The sequence below is a fragment of the Onychostoma macrolepis genome, chromosome 05 (genome assembly GCF_012432095.1).
Source record: "Onychostoma macrolepis isolate SWU-2019 chromosome 05, ASM1243209v1, whole genome shotgun sequence".
Classification (NCBI taxonomy): domain Eukaryota; kingdom Metazoa; phylum Chordata; class Actinopteri; order Cypriniformes; family Cyprinidae; genus Onychostoma; species Onychostoma macrolepis.
In genome coordinates, this window is record NC_081159.1 from 15,558,380 (window position 1) to 15,579,492 (window position 21,113).

Here is a 21,113-nt window from a genome sequence, read left to right on the forward strand (position 1 = left end):
CTTCCTTCTTTCTTTGCACACTGGTAACATTTGTTCAATTCATGTTTGTGTTCCTGATTCCATGAAGAAGACTGTCCAGGCTGTAAGGATGAGCACTTTTGAAAGCGTCACACCATGGAAAGAATTTCTGCACTTCAATGGCTTGTACAATTCTTCCTCATTGCCGTGGCAACCACTGTGTCTTAGCAACAGACAGAGGTCAAAGATAAGCTGTGCTAAACATCCCGAACCTCACCGAGATGTTCGGGTTTAGTACGTCTCATTATAGACTTTCAAAGAACTAATAGTTTCATTCTGTCACACACACTTTAATGTGCTATTAAAACTGTCAGTCGTGCTTTCAGAACTGGACAAAAAAGAACCTTCAATGTCAATTAATTCCACAGTCACTCTCTGTTGTATTTATTTAACCAATCTTTTCTAAAAAATTTCTAAAAGTCTGCAGGTAATTTCTGTTTTTAAGCATGCCTATATAGTTATTTAGCACTTAAACTAAAATAAAGTGAAAAATGTTGCCCTGGCAAGTAGTGAAAATAAAATTTCTTATAAATTTTTATTTTTTATTTTATTTCAGTTAATGTTTATTTCAAGTAATTTTAATGGTTTTAGTTTTCATTTTAGTTAACTAAAGCCTCTTTCACACAGCAATTCTGGAAAATGTGTCCCGTGATTTGTCGTGGAATCGTTTGATTTTGGTTCATTCACACTGCCAGTGATTTTCCGGTATCTGTGTGTGCGTTCACACACATCCCATGAGGACACGTGACATTTGGACGTGACGTATAACGACGCGTAACATTCCACTAAACCTACAAACAATTTCAGCTTCAGCGCGGATAGTGAGGAGCTCCATGATCTCTGCTTCTTTCTAGTTTACACATATTTTTCGTCGTGAACGTTGATCTGCCTTCAGAACTCCCAGTAAAAGAGTCACACGATAACGTGCATCATCACTCCGACACACCCTTGATGGCATTGGTCCTGGCTTGTTCACAGCGCTCGTTCTGGCCCAGGACTGATCCCGGCAATGTTACTAGTTCTCCAAACCGGGATCGTTCCCAGGATTAATCCCGGGTCGTGTTTGTGTTCACACAGAAGGCACTCTGCAATTTTCCGGAAACAACGCACTGTGTGAAAGGGGTTTAATCACTATAACTACCCTGCTGTGGATTTTATTATGGCTACCTAGACCAACTTCCCTTCCTCTAAATTAGAAGCTATTCTTCATCTGTAATGTGATACTGCATTGTTCATGCCATCACTCAGAACTGAATGTGAGGCTGGAAATCAATGCTGGATTAAACACGGCAATGACGGCATCAGACCCCTTATAACCTCTGTCAAATTCAATATGTAAAATCTATACCAGTGCATACAAAGCTGTCATTTTAGCCATTGACAAAGCTTCACATGACTGAACGGTCTCCATAAATGGAGCATAAAACCTTGAATAGGTCACACAACTATTAAAACGGGAGAAAAGTGTGTTGAATCATCTCGTAAAGTGTGTGCGTCAGCAAAATGTGTGTTTCTGACACATTACTACACTATGCAAGCTAAACCACAGCCCACCACATATCAGTCTCATCTTAAGAAATTTCAGGTTGGACTACACACTTCATAAAAACAGAACCTTTTCACAACCATTACAATTTTTTCTCCTCTCTTTCAGGATCCCAATAAGAGAAGTCTCCCATTTCCACAAACACACGATGAAGTGTTTGAATATGTAAAGTACAGCTTATAAAAAAGACTTAATTATAATCTTTTTGGTGTATGATAAAAACAGACATCTAAGTATCATATTTTTCAGTAATAAAAAGGCAGCATGACTCAAAATTAGAGGTCAAATAAATCAAAATAGAAATAATAAATAAAAATAGAAATTATATCAGGGAATTTGTGGTGTAACTCTATCTTAACAACCGTGCCTCTCCCCCCATTAAGCAGTGGAACTGTAGTCACAGGACCCATAAAGGAGTATTCATAGTTCTGTTACTAGCTATATGTTCACATCTGAGGCAAATATAAACAATACACTCCATTGAATGACTTTAGAAAAAAAAAAAAAAATTCATAAGTGCCTTGAAGTGACATCAAACCATGTGCTTCCTTATCAAAAAATAAAAGCAACAAATGACATTGCCAGGACAATATGCAACACAGAACATAAGCTAAATTAAGGTTTCAGCCAGAGGCCCCTGGTAGAAGGACTTGTTTTTAGCTATTAGTGTTATGTTACTGTTGTCATGGCATATGAGCACATGGTGGCCCTTACAGCCCCCAGCTGTTCTGAATCACGCTCTTAATAATTGAGCTCAACTTTTGTCACACTCTGACAGCCGGAGCAAGTAGCTGCTGAGTATCTGGAGCTACGAAAATTAATTCAGAATTCATCAAACGCTGTTTGATAACACGTTCAACAACTAAGCAAGAGTTCTTTGGTTAAATTGTCCTTAATTACTCAGTTTGGTTGATATATTGACTTTAATCTGATGCAGACACCGACAATATATAAAACTGAGTAACTTTTAACATACTGAATCAAACAGGTCCTATTTAAATAAAACCTTTTTCTTTTACCGAATTAATTTATAACAACAGCACAAAGAAAGTTGAAATGCGTGTTAGAAAGTGAGGCCAAACAAAAGGAAAACAGCTCCGGTCACCAACAGAACAGCAGGGGTCGAGCTGAAACAACTAGTAGATAATCATAGTGACCCTAAATTAACAGAAACAAGGCATCTATTTGTTAGCAGCACTTCGTTTGATCGGTGCGATGTGTTTGTAGTACTCGTCGCTAGTTCTGACACAGAGTTAGGGTTGTGGAAGAGACTCTTGGCGACATGTCTGCTCATGTTTATGTGGGAACCAACACACTAACCACACACAGAACCCGCCTCACGCCCTCACTGACACCAGTCTAGCGGCAGAACCGGAGCTGTGAATGTAGCCTGGCTTCTGGTTTTGTCCGTTCTTGAAAGCTCAGCTCAGCTCTTATGAATAAAGCATGGCTCCCCATTCGCAGCTTTGCTTCTGCTGCTACATTTAACGTTAGCTTCAGTTGACAACAAGCTACTTTTCGTATTGAATGATGTGTATCTTTACGTATAAGCCACTGATATGTCAGTTTGCCAGACAGAATAATAAACAAATAAACTTTTAAAAGCCGTTTCGACTTACCACAACCTCTGGAATTTACCCTTGTTTTCTTCTTAAACCCCCAAATCCACTCTACTCATGGACCTCTCAAAGCCCCTCCTCTCTTGTTTTTCATTGGCTGTGGCCTCAAGGGAATACGTGCCGTACGCCTTGCTGATTGGTCTACGTTTGTGTCAATCAATTCTTGACACTAAAAACTTCCGTTACCAAAAGAAGTTCATGGCGCAGGGCTACGCGCAGTGATTGGTTGATTCTTCCACAGTCGGGATGTAATTGGACGGTACTGTATGCACTGTTCGGCATGACATCACTGTATTGTTTACTAATATACATTGATTAGTAGATCGCACTACAGCTGGACTGTGGGATCTATAAAAATATTATAATCACTCACCTGGTATTAGCAATTCAAAATGAGATAATGTTACAATTAAGGCAACTTTATAGCAAATTCGTCAGCTGTAGACTGTAGTTAAGTGAGATTTGTCCAAATTTTGATAACTGAAAAGAACTGTGAACGGTAATATATTTTAATAATTGAGAATGTTGTGGAATTAATGCACTATATATATTTACAAAGGGTTAAAAAAAAAGAAGCAATTCTCGCTGCTTGCATATACTGCTCGTTTCACATGTTTAATTTAAGAATAACAACTAACATCGATCTATAATCTATAAATTTGCTATGATACAGAATTACACTGACCTAAGCCTACTGCACTCTCCAGTGGATGAAAATAGGAATCACAAAATATCTATCTATCTATCTATCTATCTATCTATCTATCTATCTATCTATCTATCTATCTATCTATCTATCTATCTATCTATCTATCTATCTATCTATCTATCTATCTATCTATCTATCTATCTATCTATCTCCCTCTTTCACTGATCAAGGATTCATCGGAAGAACCTCAGCCCGTGCAGTATGCTTCACAATAGAGAGTACGAATCAGCTGTCCATGGATCATGACTCCAAGCACCGCGAGATATTGCGAGACTTCGGCGGACGCGAGAAGACCTGTCGCCGTTTCTCTTCCTCCTCCTCGGTTTGTTTTCGATCATAAATCCCGGTAGGGGATCTTCCCGATATGCTAGGATCACTGACAGTGCGCACGGAAAGCTTCGGGCGGACCTTCACATTGCATTACCGCCTGATTAGATCGACATAACCGGCTGATTGTGTTTGTAAAAGAATAAAACGTAACCCTGCTGTCTGAGATCGTGTAATCTAGGCCGTGTGTCTGCTCGCGTTATCGTACATTCAGGTGAGCGGAGCGGCCTCTCCCAGCACTCATGCCATAGACGCGCGTCCAGATACGTGTCAGTCGTTTATTTTCCCGTTTTCTGGTTCACAAGCTCTAGGACTTTCTCCTCGTTTGCTGAAACAGCAGCAGTGGCGGCGGCCTCTGTATGCAGCCCGGGCTCAATGGCGTCGGACACCAGCGACACGGAGGAGTTTTACGATGCGGCGGAGGATGTCAACTTCACTCCCTCACCTCATGCGTGAGTCTCATTTTAAATATAACAAAATGCATATTATTCTTAATGCGCCAGGTTCATGGCTGATGTCCGTCATGTGAATGGAAAATGAACCTGCGCCTGTCAAAGCTGTCAACAGTTGCTCCATTGCTTGTTTATAGATTTACTGATTTCGTACAGCCATGTACTGTTTATTATATGGATACATAAAGTCATATGACTTTTGCACTAGTGAGCTCTCTACCTAGACAGTATTTTTTGGCCGTTCGAGTCAGCTGAGTGGTTTTGAACCATAGCCACAGTCTCGCCTTGACACGTAGCGTTCAGATAATGTTGCTGTTATGTTGTTTTGGTGCTGTCACTTGAACCAAATGGTTTTAAATGCTTTTAAATCCTAAAAAAGAACTTTCTTAGTGTGTTCCTTTGAGGAAGGAAAGTCATTAAGGTTGAGGTTTTGAATAATATAAGCATATCAGGTCTGGGAATTTAGGGGATGGAGTCCACCTCAAAATATAGAGTACTTTTATCCATGAAATAGCCTCCAAACATTATGCAAATTTCATACATAAATATAGTGGGATTTTCTGCGTCTGTGGTTTAAAAATATGAAATATGTGCCCCCAGTGAATCTCAGCCATTTCCAGCACTAGAGGTTATGTACCTGATTTTAGGAGAAGTGTCGTCCAGTTTGCAATTTTCCCACTGTATTCAAGTACCATTCTCTACTAATTCAAACAGTTTATAAAATTACTGTCTTACATTTTGTAAATCATGTATTTAGACTGAGACTTGTTTGACAGGCATTGTTTTAGTCACAAACATGACTATTTTCACGCTATTTTCAGAAAAGGAGCCCGGATGACTCAGAAACCCAGTGACTCAGATTCTCAGTGTGAACAAAGATTTGAAGACTTGAAGGTTCAGAAAAGTAATTGCTCTTTTATGAAGAACGACTCTACTTGTTAAGTATAGAAAAATCCACCCGTTCTTGTTATCACAGCATGACTGGGGTCAAAGGTGTGTGTGAAAGGAGCTGTGACAGTGTCGGAGGAATGTTATGACAGTGTCATCAGTGATTGCTGAAGGCAAATTTAAAAGTTTGTGTTTGGTTGCTGGGCTTATGCTTAGAGTTGCTGGATAAAGGGTGTGTTATGAATGAGATTGAGGGGCTTGTCTGTTCATGAATGCTGTGTCAGGCAGGCCACACTAGCTAGTTTTAATTAGGCTCAGACTTCATGTAAACTAAGTGCTGGGAGGAGCCCTCACACCCACTGACTGTTTATGTACACGCACAACTTTATTGACGAACACTAATTAGACTTAACTTGACTTAAAGTGCTGAAGCAAATGAACACTCAAAATCCACACGTTTTGAACAAATATGTGTCTATGTGTCAAAATGGAGCTGTGTGTGTCCTGGAGACCTGTGTGATTAATTATTTGTTCTTTTACTCTTTATAGGTCACCGGCAAAGTTTGAACTTCCTCAGCCTGGGGTAAGAGTTTCCTGTTATTTACACAAATGTTTCTACCTGTACACTACAAAGTGAAAATGTGTGGAAAAATTAGTCTAATTCAGTCATGTGAGTAAATTAGTGAGAATTTACTAAACAAATAGAAAGGCCCATGGGTGATTCCAGACAGAATCTGCTGATTTGATTGCGTTGGTAAATTGGGTAAAGTGGAATTAAATGCACTACAACCTTATTGGTAGCTGAAATAATAATAACTTGAGCAAAAACATGTATGAAATGAACATGGAAAGTTGGAGGGGCTGCATACAGTTGGATTCTGTGTTGGCCAGTGTATGAGTTTGTTTGAGGCATATGTCTTAGTTGGTTGATAGCTCTAACCTTTTAGAGAAGTACTTTAGTCACGTGAGTGCAGGATGGAAAGATGATCAGAGGTTGATAGTAGAGTTTGAGGCTTTGCTTTAGTTCTGTTTAATTATTTAAATAAAACCGATCCTGCCAAACAAACCAGGGCTCAACTGCTGTTGAAGTATTTTTAAAAGGGTGGTTGACTTTTTTTTTTCCTAGGCTTGATTGTGTTTATGGGGTGCAGTCTAACATGTGTTAATGCTTACTTTTTAAAAAAAGGCATTATTTTTCACATAATTTACCTTTATTCTACACTGCTCTCTGCTCTCTCCCTTCTCCTATAAATGCGCTGATCATTTCCTGCTTTTATAAAGCCCCTCCCTCAGAAATGCTCAATGGGCTCAGATTGGTTAGCTGGTCCAGTGTGTTGTGACTGGCTAAACCGCCTCTAGTGCACGTCTAAACATCCTGCCCCTCACCTCACCGGCATGTGCTCCGGTTGTATTGTAAACAATGGCGTCATCTATATTGCTTATCAATTTGAGCCCGATTGAGACGCAGAGAATATTAGTGAAGGGGATCACGCAGAACCTGTGCAAGCATGGCTCTTAATGGTATGTTTTTTGTTTGTTGTTGTCTCATACTTTCATATACGCTGTTATTTGTAAATGCTACTGCTTCTGTTAGCTTTTAATATATGGTTTTATCCTGATTAAAGCTTTAATACAGTACGGTAACCGCACGCGCGTCCATGTATAACGCTGAAAATAAGTGTATAAATGGAACATTTCATTGTTGGAGCTGATCTGATGATCTGGATGAGAGAGAGAGATGCAGAGCAGGGGATGCGAGCAACAGTATTGAGAAACGCTGCTTTAGAACATTGATTTTGTAACTTAATACATTAGAATCGTTATAAGACAGAATTGTGATTCATATATTTTACATGCACCTCTAGTTTTCTCTTCCTCTTCTCTAAAGCAGCACAACAATGGCCTCACCCCCTTTGCTGCATGTTTCCGGGGGCAGGGTTTATCTGGGTTTGTGACGTAAAGAACCCGGGAAGTAGCTCGTTGTAGTCCCTACGAGCCGTTTTTGTAGGCATTAAACTGACATAATTTTAAAAGACAATATCTCCGTTTGCATTGAACTTTCAGCACCGCAACATTTCAGATATTGTTTATGCTCAAACAGCAACATTACACACTAGATAACGTTAAAAAAGTGAAATTGCATTGTCTTCTAAAAACACTAATCACCAAATGATTCATTGGAAATTGCTGCATAGGGTTTACTTGACTCCAATGAAAGGTTTTTATATGAATCTGTCGTCTTCTCCTAAGGCTAGTTCACACTACAGGATTTTAAGTCCGATTTAAGCCCGATTTGCAAGTTAATGAGCTCGCCGACAGGTCGGGCTGTAATCGGGGGAAAATCAGTGGGTGATCGGCGCTCCGCAATCTTTGTGTGAACTACACAACGATGCATCAAAGACGCTCGCTGACTCGATCTCCAGTCGGCTGACTCGAGATCACGTGGTGTCAGGTGTCGTGACGAGCTACAGCCAATGAAAGAGCAAGGCAGACCTTTCACAAAACCCGCCTACCCTAGTTACTGTTGCCATGACCGACAAACAATGTACACCGTACACACGTGTTCTCACGCAGTGAAAAATACATCGCAGATCAAAGAGGAAACTGACAACACATCAACAGAGAAGACAGAGCAGGTTCCCTCTGATATGAAACAAGATCTCAGGACTCTTAGCTTTTAAATTGAGTTATTTGTAAAGAAATTCAAACAATTAATACTGTTTTGTGGCTTTTCAATGTGTCGTGACAGATCACTGTATTGCCTCAGTTCAAACACGTGAACCGATTGTCTTTTCATATTTACTTAATGCACAAAATGAATATGAATAAACATCAGAAAGTGTTTTATTTCAACCGCGGGACACACCATTTTTCAAATTGAAGTCCACCGAAGTTAATCTGCTCTTCTGTCTGATTTGTGGTTAAGGCTAGGGATACAGCTCAGTAGCCCCTCACTGCAGAACAAAAGATCCAGGGGGCGGAGTTGGATCCACATCCAGGGGGTGGAGATTGGTAGGTTTAGGGGTGGAGATGGGTAGGTTTAGGGGTGGGGATGGGTGGGTTTAGGTCTATGTAAGGTGGGAGGAGTTGGATCTAGATCCAACTCCACCCCCTGGATCTTGTGTTCTGCAGTGAGGACCATCTCATACAGCTGCGGCTACTGGGCATGCGCATTTACATATTTTCCGAGCCAACAATATAATGTGAAACCTATAAAAATGGTTTTAAAAAGCACATGGCGTCGTAGTTTCATCACTTTAGAGTGTCGCAGTGACCGTCTTTTTGCAGTAAAGGACCTGTCATAGTTTAATGAGTGGGAAGATGACATGAAGCGTCACGGTTAACCTACATTGAAAACAGATGAGCGCACATGTGCATATAAAGCTCCTATTCGGGGCGAAGTTCATGGGATTTTGTCCACAGAATGATAAGAGCACACGTTTAAACATTATTTTATTATTTCTCACTCAGTATTTTAACTTAAGCGCTGCATCCATGCATACAGCGCCGGACATGACAGATTTTATGGTGCGCAAAGCAAGTAGACTGTAAAGGAATACCTTAGCTTATTGCTGTTACCATGGCAGCCAACAACAGCACAACTTAACCCTCCGCACATATTCATATCAGTCGATCTTTTTTACCCCGTTTTAACATGTATTTCTATGAAGACAGGCAGCAGCGGCTGCACATAATATAAGCCTTCTGATTGGTCAGATGGCATGTCAATCAAGCTCTTTGCAAACGGTCAATTCTTGCGTGTTTTCATGACAAAACGTGGTTTAGGGACCAAATCGAGTCGTTGGGTGACAGAGTTGTTGTCAGCTCGTGTAGTGTGTAACCCCTGGTTGCTGATCATTTATACAGAGTCACATAGTGTGAACACCACAACGACTTAAAGACAGACAATCAAGTCATGTAGTCTGAACAGCACAGCGATCTGCCTACGTGTAAAGTCGTGTAGTGTGAACTAGGCTTGAGTGTAGTCTCTGTTCGCAAGGATCGACTTAAGGCACGTTTTTGCATTTTTTTGGGGGGGAGTGCCTCTCTCTCTCACCTTTTTGGACTCAGCTCTCACGGGACCTATCATATTTGTTGGGTACTGAAATATGTTTGACTCCGCGCCATTTTTTCATGAATGACTTTTGGGACTTCACCTTGTCCGGCCAACAAAGATGTGAGTCCTCCTCACACAATGGACAGAAAAAACTTGACTGTGTATTTGTTGGATATTATCTCGATGGAACTCTCAACTTCTCGTATACGTTGATCTAATGTGAAAACTGTAAATTTATGGCATTCAGCTTTTAATGTTATCATCTTTTCTAAAATCTTTGTAAAAAATATTTATCTATTAATATTAATTAATTAATTTTTATTATTATTTATTTATTTTTTTAAGTCTTCCAAGGGTTGGGGTGGGTTCTAAATTTACACAGCTGCTTTTTGTTTTATACTATTGTTCCCAGAAGAAAATTTAATAAACACTTGTTAACAAAAAAAAAAAAAAAAAAGTGAAATCGCAATCAACCACCCCTTTAAAGAACTTTTTGAGAATTCTGGAACTCTGTTTGACTTTGTAAGGACCTTTGACATTTGACTTTTTTTTTTTGTATAAATAACTAACAGGAAGTTGCGTATTTAAGAATTGGGTGGTTTTTCATCTGTTGCTTTTGATTGCCTGTAGGGTCCTGCAGAGAATGTGGTACAAGAAGTCGCTGCTGGATTGGCTCAGCCTGAATCCCGCCATGACGATTCTCTTCAGGTTTGGCCATGATAAAGCTTTGCAGTTCTTACTTGCCGCTTTTTATTCCTTATATATAGTCTCTCTTTTCATTTTCTCTTCATTTCACTTATAATTAATTATAACAGAAGCATTCTGTGCTCTCTAGTGTATGTTTGTAGTTGGATGTCTGCCCAAAAAAAACAGGTCATTTCTCTTAAGTGGTCTATGTCAACGGGTTACTTGCAACCCAGCAAGAAAAATGCTTAATGCAAATATTAAATCTCAACTTGCTGTCTAATCATGCTTTATTAGGGTAGAAAAATAAGTAGCTTGTTAAATAAACTTTCAAAAGAAAAGAAAAGGAAAAATCCTTGCATCAAAACACTCAGTAAATTGTGCCAGTAAACAAAAATCAATGCGGGGTATATGTTTGAAACTCTCCTGATAATTCTACTCCTCCTGAGTGCGTATTGCAAGTTGGTCGGATGCCAAAGTCTTCTTGATCAATAAATGTGAACCCTGAGCTCCCTTTAGACATAAATAATTATTGATGTTGTAGGGAAACGCTACAAGATTAGATGCCTAGTGTAAACAAAGCTTTTGTTTTGATGAACAATTGCATTCTACATGAATGCTAAAGCACAATTTTCTGACTGTCCCTCTTTCTGATTGTTCTTTCCAGATCATTGACAGTATTATAGAAGAGAGTCAGAAAAGTGGAGTGGAAGATCAGTTGTTGAGAGGAGATGAGGCCTGTGCGGCCACATCTGAAGGGGAGAGGGCAGAAGCAGAAGGCTGCAGTGTTAAAGAAAACCTGGTTCCTGAGGGAGCCCTAGTGCCTCCAGAGGGTCCTGATGTAACGCCACATGAGTCGGGTTGCATTGAGCAGTTGCCTGATGTAAGGCCGAAGGAAGTGAGGTCACAGGACATTCAGGACAGAGCACCGGATGTGGCTGGTCCTGCCCAAGCAGGTCAGGACCAGGCTATGCCACCCCCACCTGACATTACAAGCGCTTTGGGTCAGCCATCACAACCCGCGTCCCTGCCTTGTGCAGAAACGGCTTATATTCTTGAGCAGGTCCCTATGAGTGATGCAGATGGCCCTGGCCCCTCCAAACCTCCCAGACAGTTTACAGTGGAGCCAGATATTGTAGCTAGCACCAAGAAGCAACCGCCCTCAAGGCCACCTCCGCCCTCTGGGGCTCCACCTCCAAGGCCACCTCCCCCCTCACGGCCCAGCTTTTCTGCTAAAAAATCCCAGGAACTGATGCGACCAGCAGGGCTAGAAGGTAAGACTTTAACAAGTAAAAATGACACTCTATCTGTGGCAGTTAACACTTCTTATTGGTATAAAATGAAATGTGAAATATTAACTAATTAATGACTAAAGCGATAACATTCTCTATGATTGGTCAGTCTCTGTAGAGCCAGCGGACGAGCTGTGTGGATTGGTCAGCCCAAACGCCACAGTACGATGTATTGCTAAAGAACTCCAGCACTCACTGGACCTCGCTAGTGCCACTAGTGGTGATAAAGTGGTCACTGCACAGGTTCACATTTAATTACAGCCATTTCAAATAATATAAATATTCAGATTTCGCATGAATATTTGACATCATACATTTCTGTCTGTTCTTTTGTATAAGCAGGAAAACGATGAGCAAACATCAAGTCCTACTGGAAGCGAGACTGCTGGACCGCAAAGACCAAGATCCAACTCAGGAAGAGAGCTTACAGATGAGGTAATGTTTGTGCGCACATGCTTAAATTTATGTAAACCTATGTTGCAAGTTGAGCATAAGAATAGAGTGCTGCAGGGATGATGTAGTTTTGTAGGCCAACCTAGAGGTCGACACTGGTTCCCTCAACAAAAAGTCAATAGAACTTTTCTATTAGCTTTTGGGTTAGTACAGAAAATAAGCTCTGTGGGTCTAAGACTCTTAGACTTAGTTCATACTGCAGGTCTTAATGCTCAGATCGGATTTTTTGCTGAAATCCGATTTTTTTTTTTTTTTTTTTTGCGCTGTTGTTCACATTGTCATTTAAATGCGACTGCCATCAGTCTCATGTGTGAACCGTATACGGCCCTGAAGTGACCCGCATGCGCAGAAGAAGACGTAAAAATTTTTTGACGTAAAAATGGCTGTTCAAACTGAAATCGCATTGCAAAACATCGGATATGTATCCGATTTAGGACCACATATGAAAGTGGCCTGGGCCTGATTTGAAAAAATCGGATTTGTGCTGTTCAGACTGTCATAAGAAAATCAGATTTGGGCCACTTTAGCCTGCAGTGTGAACTAAGTCTTATAAATGAACTATTCCACAGTCAACAACACCACCACTAAGCTTCCAACAACTCTTTCAGTTTTTATTAGAAATCTACAAGTTGGACACTTTGAGTTATGATAGCTTGCAAGAGCGTAAGTATAAATACAACAAGGTTGTAAAAGTGGACTGTTGAATAGATTACTATTGGACTATTGAGTAGAGTTTACCTGTTCAGCTTAATGATATTTAACATCACGGACAACCTCTGTAATTCCATTTAGCTACTTGTTAGTAACCAGTAAGATGCATACGTTTTAAAAAAAATCACTAGTGGGATTGTTACTGATTATATTTTATGTTGTAGAATAAAACTTTTGCCATTGACTTCGGGATGATGGAACCATACTTGCTTCTTGGTTTTAGGACTCATTCCTGTAGCATTCTGTGAACTAAAAAGTGGGAGGGATACATTCTAAACTTAAGCATGACTATATTAGTATGGTTAGGTCACCTAGTAGTTGTAACTGATTAGCTGAAAAGCAGGTATGTGAGTGATAACTACATTAGGAGGGCGACTGTACCTTCATTCATTTGGGAGAGGCTTTTGATTGGTTGTTTTTTACATGGCCTGCTGCAGTTTTTATGTCTTTGTGATGTAATGAATTTCTTATAATGATTATTACTCAAGGCAGTAATTGTGTGTGTTTGTTATGCAGGAGATTCTTGCAAGCGTGATGATCAAGAATCTGGATACTGGTGAGGAGATCCCTTTGATCCAGGCAGAAGAGAAACTACCGACTGGAATCAACCCGCTCACACTGCACATCATGAGGAGAACCAAGGAGTATATCTCGTAAGAACCACCAACTGTTCACTTGAATCTAAGACGTAGATACACAAGTTCTCTGATTTGGCTCCATGAAAACATGGACAAATTTTCGAGACGTCATGGCGCCTAAGATGTCCTACTGTATCCTATAATCCACAATCCATCACAGAATTTTGGAACTCTTCTGAGCTGATTTTACATTTCATGTGTAATATCAAGGATCATTTTCCTTTATGACACTCTGCTTGTGCTGATGTGGTGGGGCCCTCAGGCAGCAGAATCGAATCCTATCAGTAATCCGATTCGCTACACTCTCTACTGCCCTCATTTTATCAGCCAGAATGAAACCTACAGACTGTTTTTCTCTTTAGAAGGGAGAAGGCATGTAATCCCTTCTCCTTTTCCGCTCTCGTCTGATTTGAAACCACTTGAACACAAGTGGAACATTTTGGCAAGAAGTGCTTCATAATGCTGAGCTGATAACAGTTTTGTAGTTTCTGTTAGTGTGGTTAATCTGAAACAGTTGGGTAGCTGGATCTGGTCCTGGATCAGTGTTTCTAATTTCTCATTTTACATCAGGATTAAATGCAACCTTATTTTGAAAGCCAGCAGCTCTGAACGCTTTAGGGTGGGATCTCACACTTTCTTTTTTTCTTGGCAGAAATGATGCAGCACAGTCGGATGATGATGAAAAGTCCCAGCCTGCTCTTACAGACACAGATGGAGGAAAACTGAAACAGAGAACGTAAGAGATGGATTTTTATATATAACTAGTCATAGTTTTGAGTACAAATACACAAATAAGTAGGGGTGTAACGATACACGAATCGCGGTTGAACGATTCATGGGCATTTTCCAAATGGAAGTGATCATCCCTATCCCTTCGGAGTGGGGACTTGGGAGTGAGCAGGGCACGTGCGTGTCATTTATGTAGTCGTTTGGAATGCACTTGGTGAAGGGAGCGTAATTTCCTCATTATCTTCAGCTGGGATGTTCCCGTGACAACGCAGCACGGTGTGCGTCAGCAGATGTCGCTGTTTAAATGTCAATAGTCTTTTTATTGCTGTTAGCATAACTGTTGCAAATAAACATACATTTTATATTTTTAAAAGTTTTTAAAATATGCTATATAATATATAAAAAATAATATATATAAAGCTTTTTAAATTATGAAATGTATTATTTTTTTTATGCGGTTGTCCGCCAGCGAATCTGCTGACGCACACCGTGCTGCGTTGTCACGGGAACATCCCATATGATTTTTATGTTTATTTAAAGAAATCTCTTACATTCACCAAGGCTGCATTTATTTGATCAAAAATACAGTAAAACAGTAATATTGTGAAATAATTTTTATGATTTAAAAAAATAACCATTTTCTATTTTATTGTATTTTAAAATGCAATTTATTCCTGTAATGGCAAAACTGAATTTTCAGCAGTCTTCAGTGTCAAATGCATTGATTTATTTTAAAAAAAAAACAAACCGCACATGCAAATGCATTGATTTTCTTTCAAAATATTACAAACTTCAAACTTTTGAACGGTAGTGTAATTATGACCAAATAAAAAGCCTATATCTCGAAGGACCACTGAGGGTTATTTTTTTTTAGACACATTCTGTCTGTTCTTCTCTATTCGCTCAGTACACAGCTGAAAAAGTTTCTGGGCAAGTCTGTGAAGAGGGCGAAGCACTTGGCAGAGGAATACGGAGAGAGAGCAGTAAATAAAGTCAAAAGCGTTCGGGATGAAGTGTTCCACACAGATCAGGATGACCCATCCTCCAGTGATGATGAGGGGATGCCGTACACCCGACCGGTCAAGTTTAAAGCTGCTCACAGTTTCAAAGGGCCCTTTGACTTTGACCAAATCAAAGTAGTGCAGGACCTGAGTGGAGAACACATGGTGAGGAGAGCGTGTGTGACCTTTAATGTGAACTTTAGCATGTTTTGTGATCTGTGATGTAGTTAGTTAATAATTCAGTGATTTGACCACTCCTCTTTCCCCTGTGTCTCTCTCAGGGTGCCGTCTGGACAATGAAATTCTCTCATTGTGGACGGCTGTTGGCTACAGCAGGGCAGGATAATGTGGTTCGGATCTGGGTCCTAAAAAATGCCTATGACTATTTCAACAACATGAGAATAAAATATAACACAGAAGGTAACCATACACACGCAGACCTCTTTGTCGATTCATAACATCCTGTAACTTTCACATAGTTCTTATACAGTGGCCCTAAAAAGTATTTGAACGCTTTCTGGTTGTCAAATCTGTTGAATGGACCTGTTCATAATGAAATGTATTACTAGAGCTAGATTTACATTTAAAAATGAATCACCACTTGTCTTACTGTGTAGTTTAGCCCAAGGTTAAGCTTGATCTTTGTCTAGGAAGTAAACACTGAAAGTCATTCGCTTTTATTGATTTTCAAAGCACAACGCTATTGTTTTGCTGCCCATGTAGAACGTTTGCAAATCAACCAGCCCTGTTTTAAACACTAGTGAGATATTAAGCATCTCGAAGCCTCATAAGTGACCAGAATTGGCGCTCTCTACATAGGCAGCACAAGTAGCACTCTGCATGGAGTGCTTGCAATTGATTTCAGTAAAGTTTGGTGTTAGCTTGTTGCTAAGCTTAAGGGGTGATTCTCAAAAAATCACACAAAAATATATTGAGTAAAATATCTGTAATTACTATTTTTGTGCTGGGTTTCCTTTAAAAAAAACAACTCTTTGGTCTCTCTTATCTTGCAGGACGTGTGTCACCATCTCCCTCTCAGGAGAGTCTTTGTTCCTCAAAATCAGATACTGAGGGAGGGGTAAGACATTTTTTTTTATTTTAGTTTTTATTTTATTTATTTTTTTGTCTTCCTGTTCTTTATTTTGTATTTCATGCTTACAAGTGATTATTTGAAGCTCTATGATATTGGTCTCTCCTGCTTCCTCTCGCTCAGTTTGGTGCTACAGTGGAAGATGCAGACACTGAGGACAGAAACGTGCCATTCCGGCAAGTTCCGTTCTGCAAGTATAAGGGTCACACTGCTGACCTGCTGGATCTGTCCTGGTCCAAGGTGAGAGCTTATGGTCATCAGTGCTCTACTGATCCACTTAAGTGTGGAAAACATTTGAATTTCACAGTATAATGAAGATGAATTGGACATAATTATATCGCTTCTTTTCTGAGTAGAACTACTTTCTGCTGTCATCATCAATGGATAAGACGGTTCGTTTATGGCACATCTCCAGGAGGGAGTGTCTCTGCTGTTTTCAGCACATAGACTTTGTTACAGCCATCGCATTTCATCCCAGGGTAAGTGTGCTTCTCGTGTACTCTAGTTTACACTGCTGTTTGGGGTTGGAAAAAGCAAATACAGGGCCAGATTTACTAACAGCTTGTGCTAGCGCAAACCGTCTTTTGGCGTTAAAATAGTACTGTAAGGATTTACTAAAGCTACGCAGTGAAGAATTTATTTTTGCGACTGACTTTATTGAATATGCATTTGTAGGATTTATGGGAGGATAGTATTAAAATCAATCATGCAATGCGATTTACTAACGTTTGCACTCGTCAAATGACTGGTATTTGCGCCATTATTTAACGCCAAAAAAAGCATGTCTTAAAGCAGGCGGCAATTTGCGCTGCTCTTGGTAGATGTGAGTTGGTCATTATGGAAATTATCTGGCTTTGTCTGTGTTCTTTAATGTGCGCATTGTTAGTAAATCACCCGCAGAATTTTCCCCTCCCCTCTGCGCTTTTATGGAATTGCACTCTAACTCTGATTTGCCCTGTTTAGTAAATCTGGCCCCTAGTTAAATATTATTATAAAGGGTTTTTTAAAATGTAATTTATTCCTTTGACAGCAAAGCTGAATTTTCAGCATATTCTAATATGCTCATTTGATGCTCAAGAAACATTTCTTATTATCAATGTTGAAAAAAGTTGTGCTGCTTAATATTTATGTGGAAGCATGATGCATTTCTTCAGAATCCTTTGATAAATAGACAGTTCAAATAAATACCTTTATTTTGAAATCAGATACTATAAATGTCTTTACTGTCAGTTATAATCAGTTTAATGTGTTCTTGCTAAACAAAACTATTAATTTCTTTAAAAAAAATCTAACTGACCCCAAACATTTGAATGGTAGTGTATGTGCCTACTATGATTTGAAAGTTTGTGTGTTTTAATAGCTGTTTTTCTCTCAGGATGACAGGTATTTTTTGAGTGGTTCTTTGGATGGAAAATTACGGTTATGGAATATTCCAGATAAGAAAGTGGCACTGTGGAATGAGGTGGACGGACAGACACGTCTGATAACAGCAGCTAACTTCTGCCAGAATGGAAAATATGCAGTTATTGGCACCTATGATGGACGCTGCATTTTCTATGACACCGAGGTGAGTGTTTGTTCTTGTAAGATTTAGATGGGAGCAATGATTGTCACTTGAAATGAAATGGGATTCTGAAAAGCACAATATATACAGCAGTGATTTAGAAATCCAGCCCTAAATAGTCGATTATTAATCACTTACTACTTCTTTCATCGTGTTCTGCTTAGCGCCTTAAATATCACACCCAAATCCATGTCCGCTCCACTAGAGGCAGGAATCGTGTGGGCCGCAAAATAACCGGTATTGAGCCGCTGCCAGGAGAGAACAAGGTAAGAGGCAAGAGACTGCGGATAGACTTAAAACCCTATATATTTACTTAACATCATTATTCATGTCAAGGTGATCAAACTTGACACCATCTTTCAGTCTCAGTTAATGCTAACTTCCTTTTTCACTGCAGATCTTGGTGACGTCAAACGATTCTCGCATTCGCCTGTATGACCTCAGAGATTTGTCTCTGTCTATGAAGTACAAAGGCTACGTGAACAGCAGCAGTCAGATCAAAGCCAGCTTCAGGTGAGAAGAGCAAGTCTGAACGACACACAGCCCAGATATGTCCATCTCTGATCTTACACTTCTACTGAAAGTTGGAAAATATGAGTGAATCTCAAGGATCTCGTCTTGTTCTTGTAGTCACGACTACTCTTTCATTGTGAGCGGCTCAGAGGACAAGTATGTGTACATTTGGAGCACATACCACGACCTGAGCAAATTCACCTCTGTACGGAGAGACCGCAATGACTTCTGGGAAGGGATCAAAGGTAATGATGGAACAAAAATGAATCGCATGCTGAGAGCAGCGGCAGTTAAACATATAAAAATATTCCAGGAATTATTTGTTTTGGCAGTGTGTCAGATTGTAAATGTCTGGAATGTTTGGCTGACTGAAGGTTGTACAGCCTCCACGTTCAAAACATGGTCATGATCATTAGGCTGCATGATTAGTCAAAATCAAAAGGTAAATGTGATATGGCTGAGTGTGATTCTCAAATCAAAAGACTGCAATTTATTTAAATATATGTGCAGAGTAAAGCACATCTTTTACAAATGAGCAGCTCATGATCTGTTGCTTTCCGTCTCTGTGCAACATCGTCTGGAGCAAATGCTGTTGCACACTCATTCATCTTTGCATTTGGGTCTTTTGCATCTGGGGACGCATTGTGTACCAGTCATCTTCATAAACTTGTAATGATACACACCTGTAAATCAGCTGTTGTCAACGAAAAAGAAGCTTTAAAGGGATAGTTCACCCAAAAATGAAAATTGTCACTCACCCTCATGTCGTGCCAAACCTGTTTGAGTTTCTATCTTTTAATATACAATAATTGAATGTTTTAATACTTAATAATAGTAATATTTCTTTATTTGTTCATTTGTAATTTCTTTCATTTGATTTAATTATTGGTATTAGTATAATTTTAGTCATATTGATGTATCACACGTTTTTTGACCTTACAAACAAGTACATAAAACCTGGTGTAGGAGTATTTTTTTTATTTCTTTTTTTAAAAATTTTTTTTATCACACTTACTCCCCCCACCCACAATAGTGAAGTTCTAACAAACATTACTGTATGTACTTTTAGGGTCTTGAATTACATGTGCTTTCTGCTTTGTAGCCCATAATGCCGTAGTTACTTCAGCCATTTTTGCTCCGCATCCGGATCTCATCGTGCCTCAGGAGGCAGGGACAGAGAAGCCAGACTCGGACTGTAAGAGTGACAGCACAGACGACTCTGAGACCATCCCATCAGGTACTGACTGGACATAGCATTGTGAGATCACAAAAGTGCACTAAACAAAAGTAACTCATTCTTCTTCTTCTTCTCCTCAGGGGCCCTGAAAACAGACCACTCTGAAGTTTTGCTCTCTGCGGATTTCACTGGAGCCATTAAAGTTTTTGTCAATGTTAAGAAATACTGAGTGCTTGTGCTGAATAGGACACCCAGCAAGTATATAGAATTAATTTAAAAGCTCCTCTCAGCTTTTGGACAGAGCTAAAACAAAATCAGTGCCACTTTACACCTAACTGAGCCCCCATTCATTGACCAATCAGCTGCTGGAGAGTGCTCTGGGAGGCGGAGATTATAAGCCCCGCCTTGTATGCAGAGAACAGGGACCCAGGAAGTTGGAAGGCGGGGATGGTTGAGGAGCAGGGACAAACGTCATTACAGCTATACACCTCTTTCTTTACCTTTCTTTCTTTTTAATTTGATATCATTTGAAGAGGTATTGTTACTGTATGTACAAAAAGGGCTTTAATTTGCATAGAGCAATGATGCCATTTTAATGGATGAGTGAAACTGCAAGCCTGTATGGAGACAGAATGGATATGGAAGACACAGGTAGTCAGCCCTTCAAACACACACACACACACACACACACTCGAATTTCCCCCTGCACACTTTAACCCTAAAGTCAATGTTTCTGGAAAACACAAGATCTCACATTTCTGACATGAGCACTAACTGAACTCGTTTCAATTTTTGAATCTTTGTCAGTGTTATTTTATGTTGTACAAAATAATTGAACCTGATTTTTTTATGTGTATGATTCCAGAAATAAAAAATATATAAAGATTTTCCCTGCGTGTTGTTTTGTTTTTGCATGTATGCAATAAAATATTGTTCACTGCTATGTCTGAGCAAAGGAAATATTTTCCATGTAATATAAAATGTTTTTCTTTTAGAGCAATGGCAATGTATAAGCCAATTGTATTTATAATAAAAAGTCCCTTTTTCAGGATACTGTATTTAAAGATTGTAAAATCACCATAAATAATGCACATGCACTGGTGGGACAGTTCTTTAGACACTTTACATCTTTACATGTGATAGACAATCACATTTTTGTAACCTGTCACAAGTAACAGTTTTGCATCACATGTAAACTATGTTCACAGTTCCGATAACGTTAACATTAAGGGGGCCCTTCTACTGACCAGAAGACAGATGTCCAGGGTTCCTGCTCACCTGTGTGAACATGCCTTAGTCCTGCAGCAATAAACTGCAATATAAGACATTTAAGACAGGGCTACAGGGAAACAATCTCTTAAAATTTCATTCATAAGCAAAATGGTATCCCATCTTGTCTTATTAGAACTGAATTAGAAATCACTAGTTGAATCGCAATGCTTCAGAATCAACAAGACGCCTGAGATTTTTACATATTAAATATTTAAAACAAATCCCAATAATTATGTTCTTCCCTTGTGAATCCATGTCTGTATGTTTTAGTATGAATACATGTTTGTATTGCATTTCATATATGAATACATATATATTGTATTGTGATTATTCAGTATTTGTATATACTTGCTGTGAAATGTTTATTAATAAG

The 21,113-nt window shown here is 39.4% G+C and overlaps 2 protein-coding genes across 8 annotated transcripts in view; one reads left to right on the forward strand and one right to left on the reverse strand.

Moving 5' to 3' along the window:
- klhl13 (kelch-like family member 13) overlaps nucleotides 1-3,308 on the reverse strand; it is a 55,718-nt gene extending 52,410 nt beyond the window's left edge. The window contains exon 1 of one of the 6 annotated variants that reach the window (XM_058775827.1): nucleotides 3,184-3,308. The gene's annotated coding sequence lies outside the window, so the exon portion shown is untranslated. Of the gene's footprint in view, nucleotides 1-2,884; nucleotides 3,008-3,183 lie in introns of those variants that run through there. The other 5 variants (XM_058775828.1, XM_058775831.1, XM_058775830.1 and 2 more) reach the window with 5 other exon arrangements.
- An 832-nt stretch (nucleotides 3,309-4,140) lies between these two features.
- wdr44 (WD repeat domain 44) lies at nucleotides 4,141-20,356 on the forward strand. 2 transcript variants are annotated; one of them, XM_058776798.1, is made up of 20 exons: nucleotides 4,141-4,433; nucleotides 4,525-4,671; nucleotides 6,109-6,142; nucleotides 10,247-10,324; nucleotides 10,968-11,574; nucleotides 11,702-11,835; nucleotides 11,935-12,027; nucleotides 13,273-13,409; nucleotides 14,047-14,130; nucleotides 15,031-15,289; nucleotides 15,406-15,544; nucleotides 16,138-16,202; nucleotides 16,338-16,454; nucleotides 16,571-16,693; nucleotides 17,590-17,781; nucleotides 17,943-18,044; nucleotides 18,176-18,291; nucleotides 18,409-18,536; nucleotides 19,394-19,528; nucleotides 19,609-20,356. In XM_058776798.1, exons 2-20 carry the CDS (start codon nucleotides 4,595-4,597, stop codon nucleotides 19,695-19,697), a joined length of 2,709 nt encoding a protein of 902 aa, XP_058632781.1. In that variant the 5' UTR covers nucleotides 4,141-4,433; nucleotides 4,525-4,594; the 3' UTR covers nucleotides 19,698-20,356. The 2 variants fall into 2 exon arrangements, with proteins under 2 accessions (XP_058632781.1, XP_058632782.1); XM_058776799.1 differs by lacking the exons at nucleotides 4,141-4,433; nucleotides 4,525-4,671; nucleotides 6,109-6,142 and adding an exon at nucleotides 8,651-9,736.
- The last annotated feature ends 757 nt before the right edge of the window (nucleotides 20,357-21,113 follow it).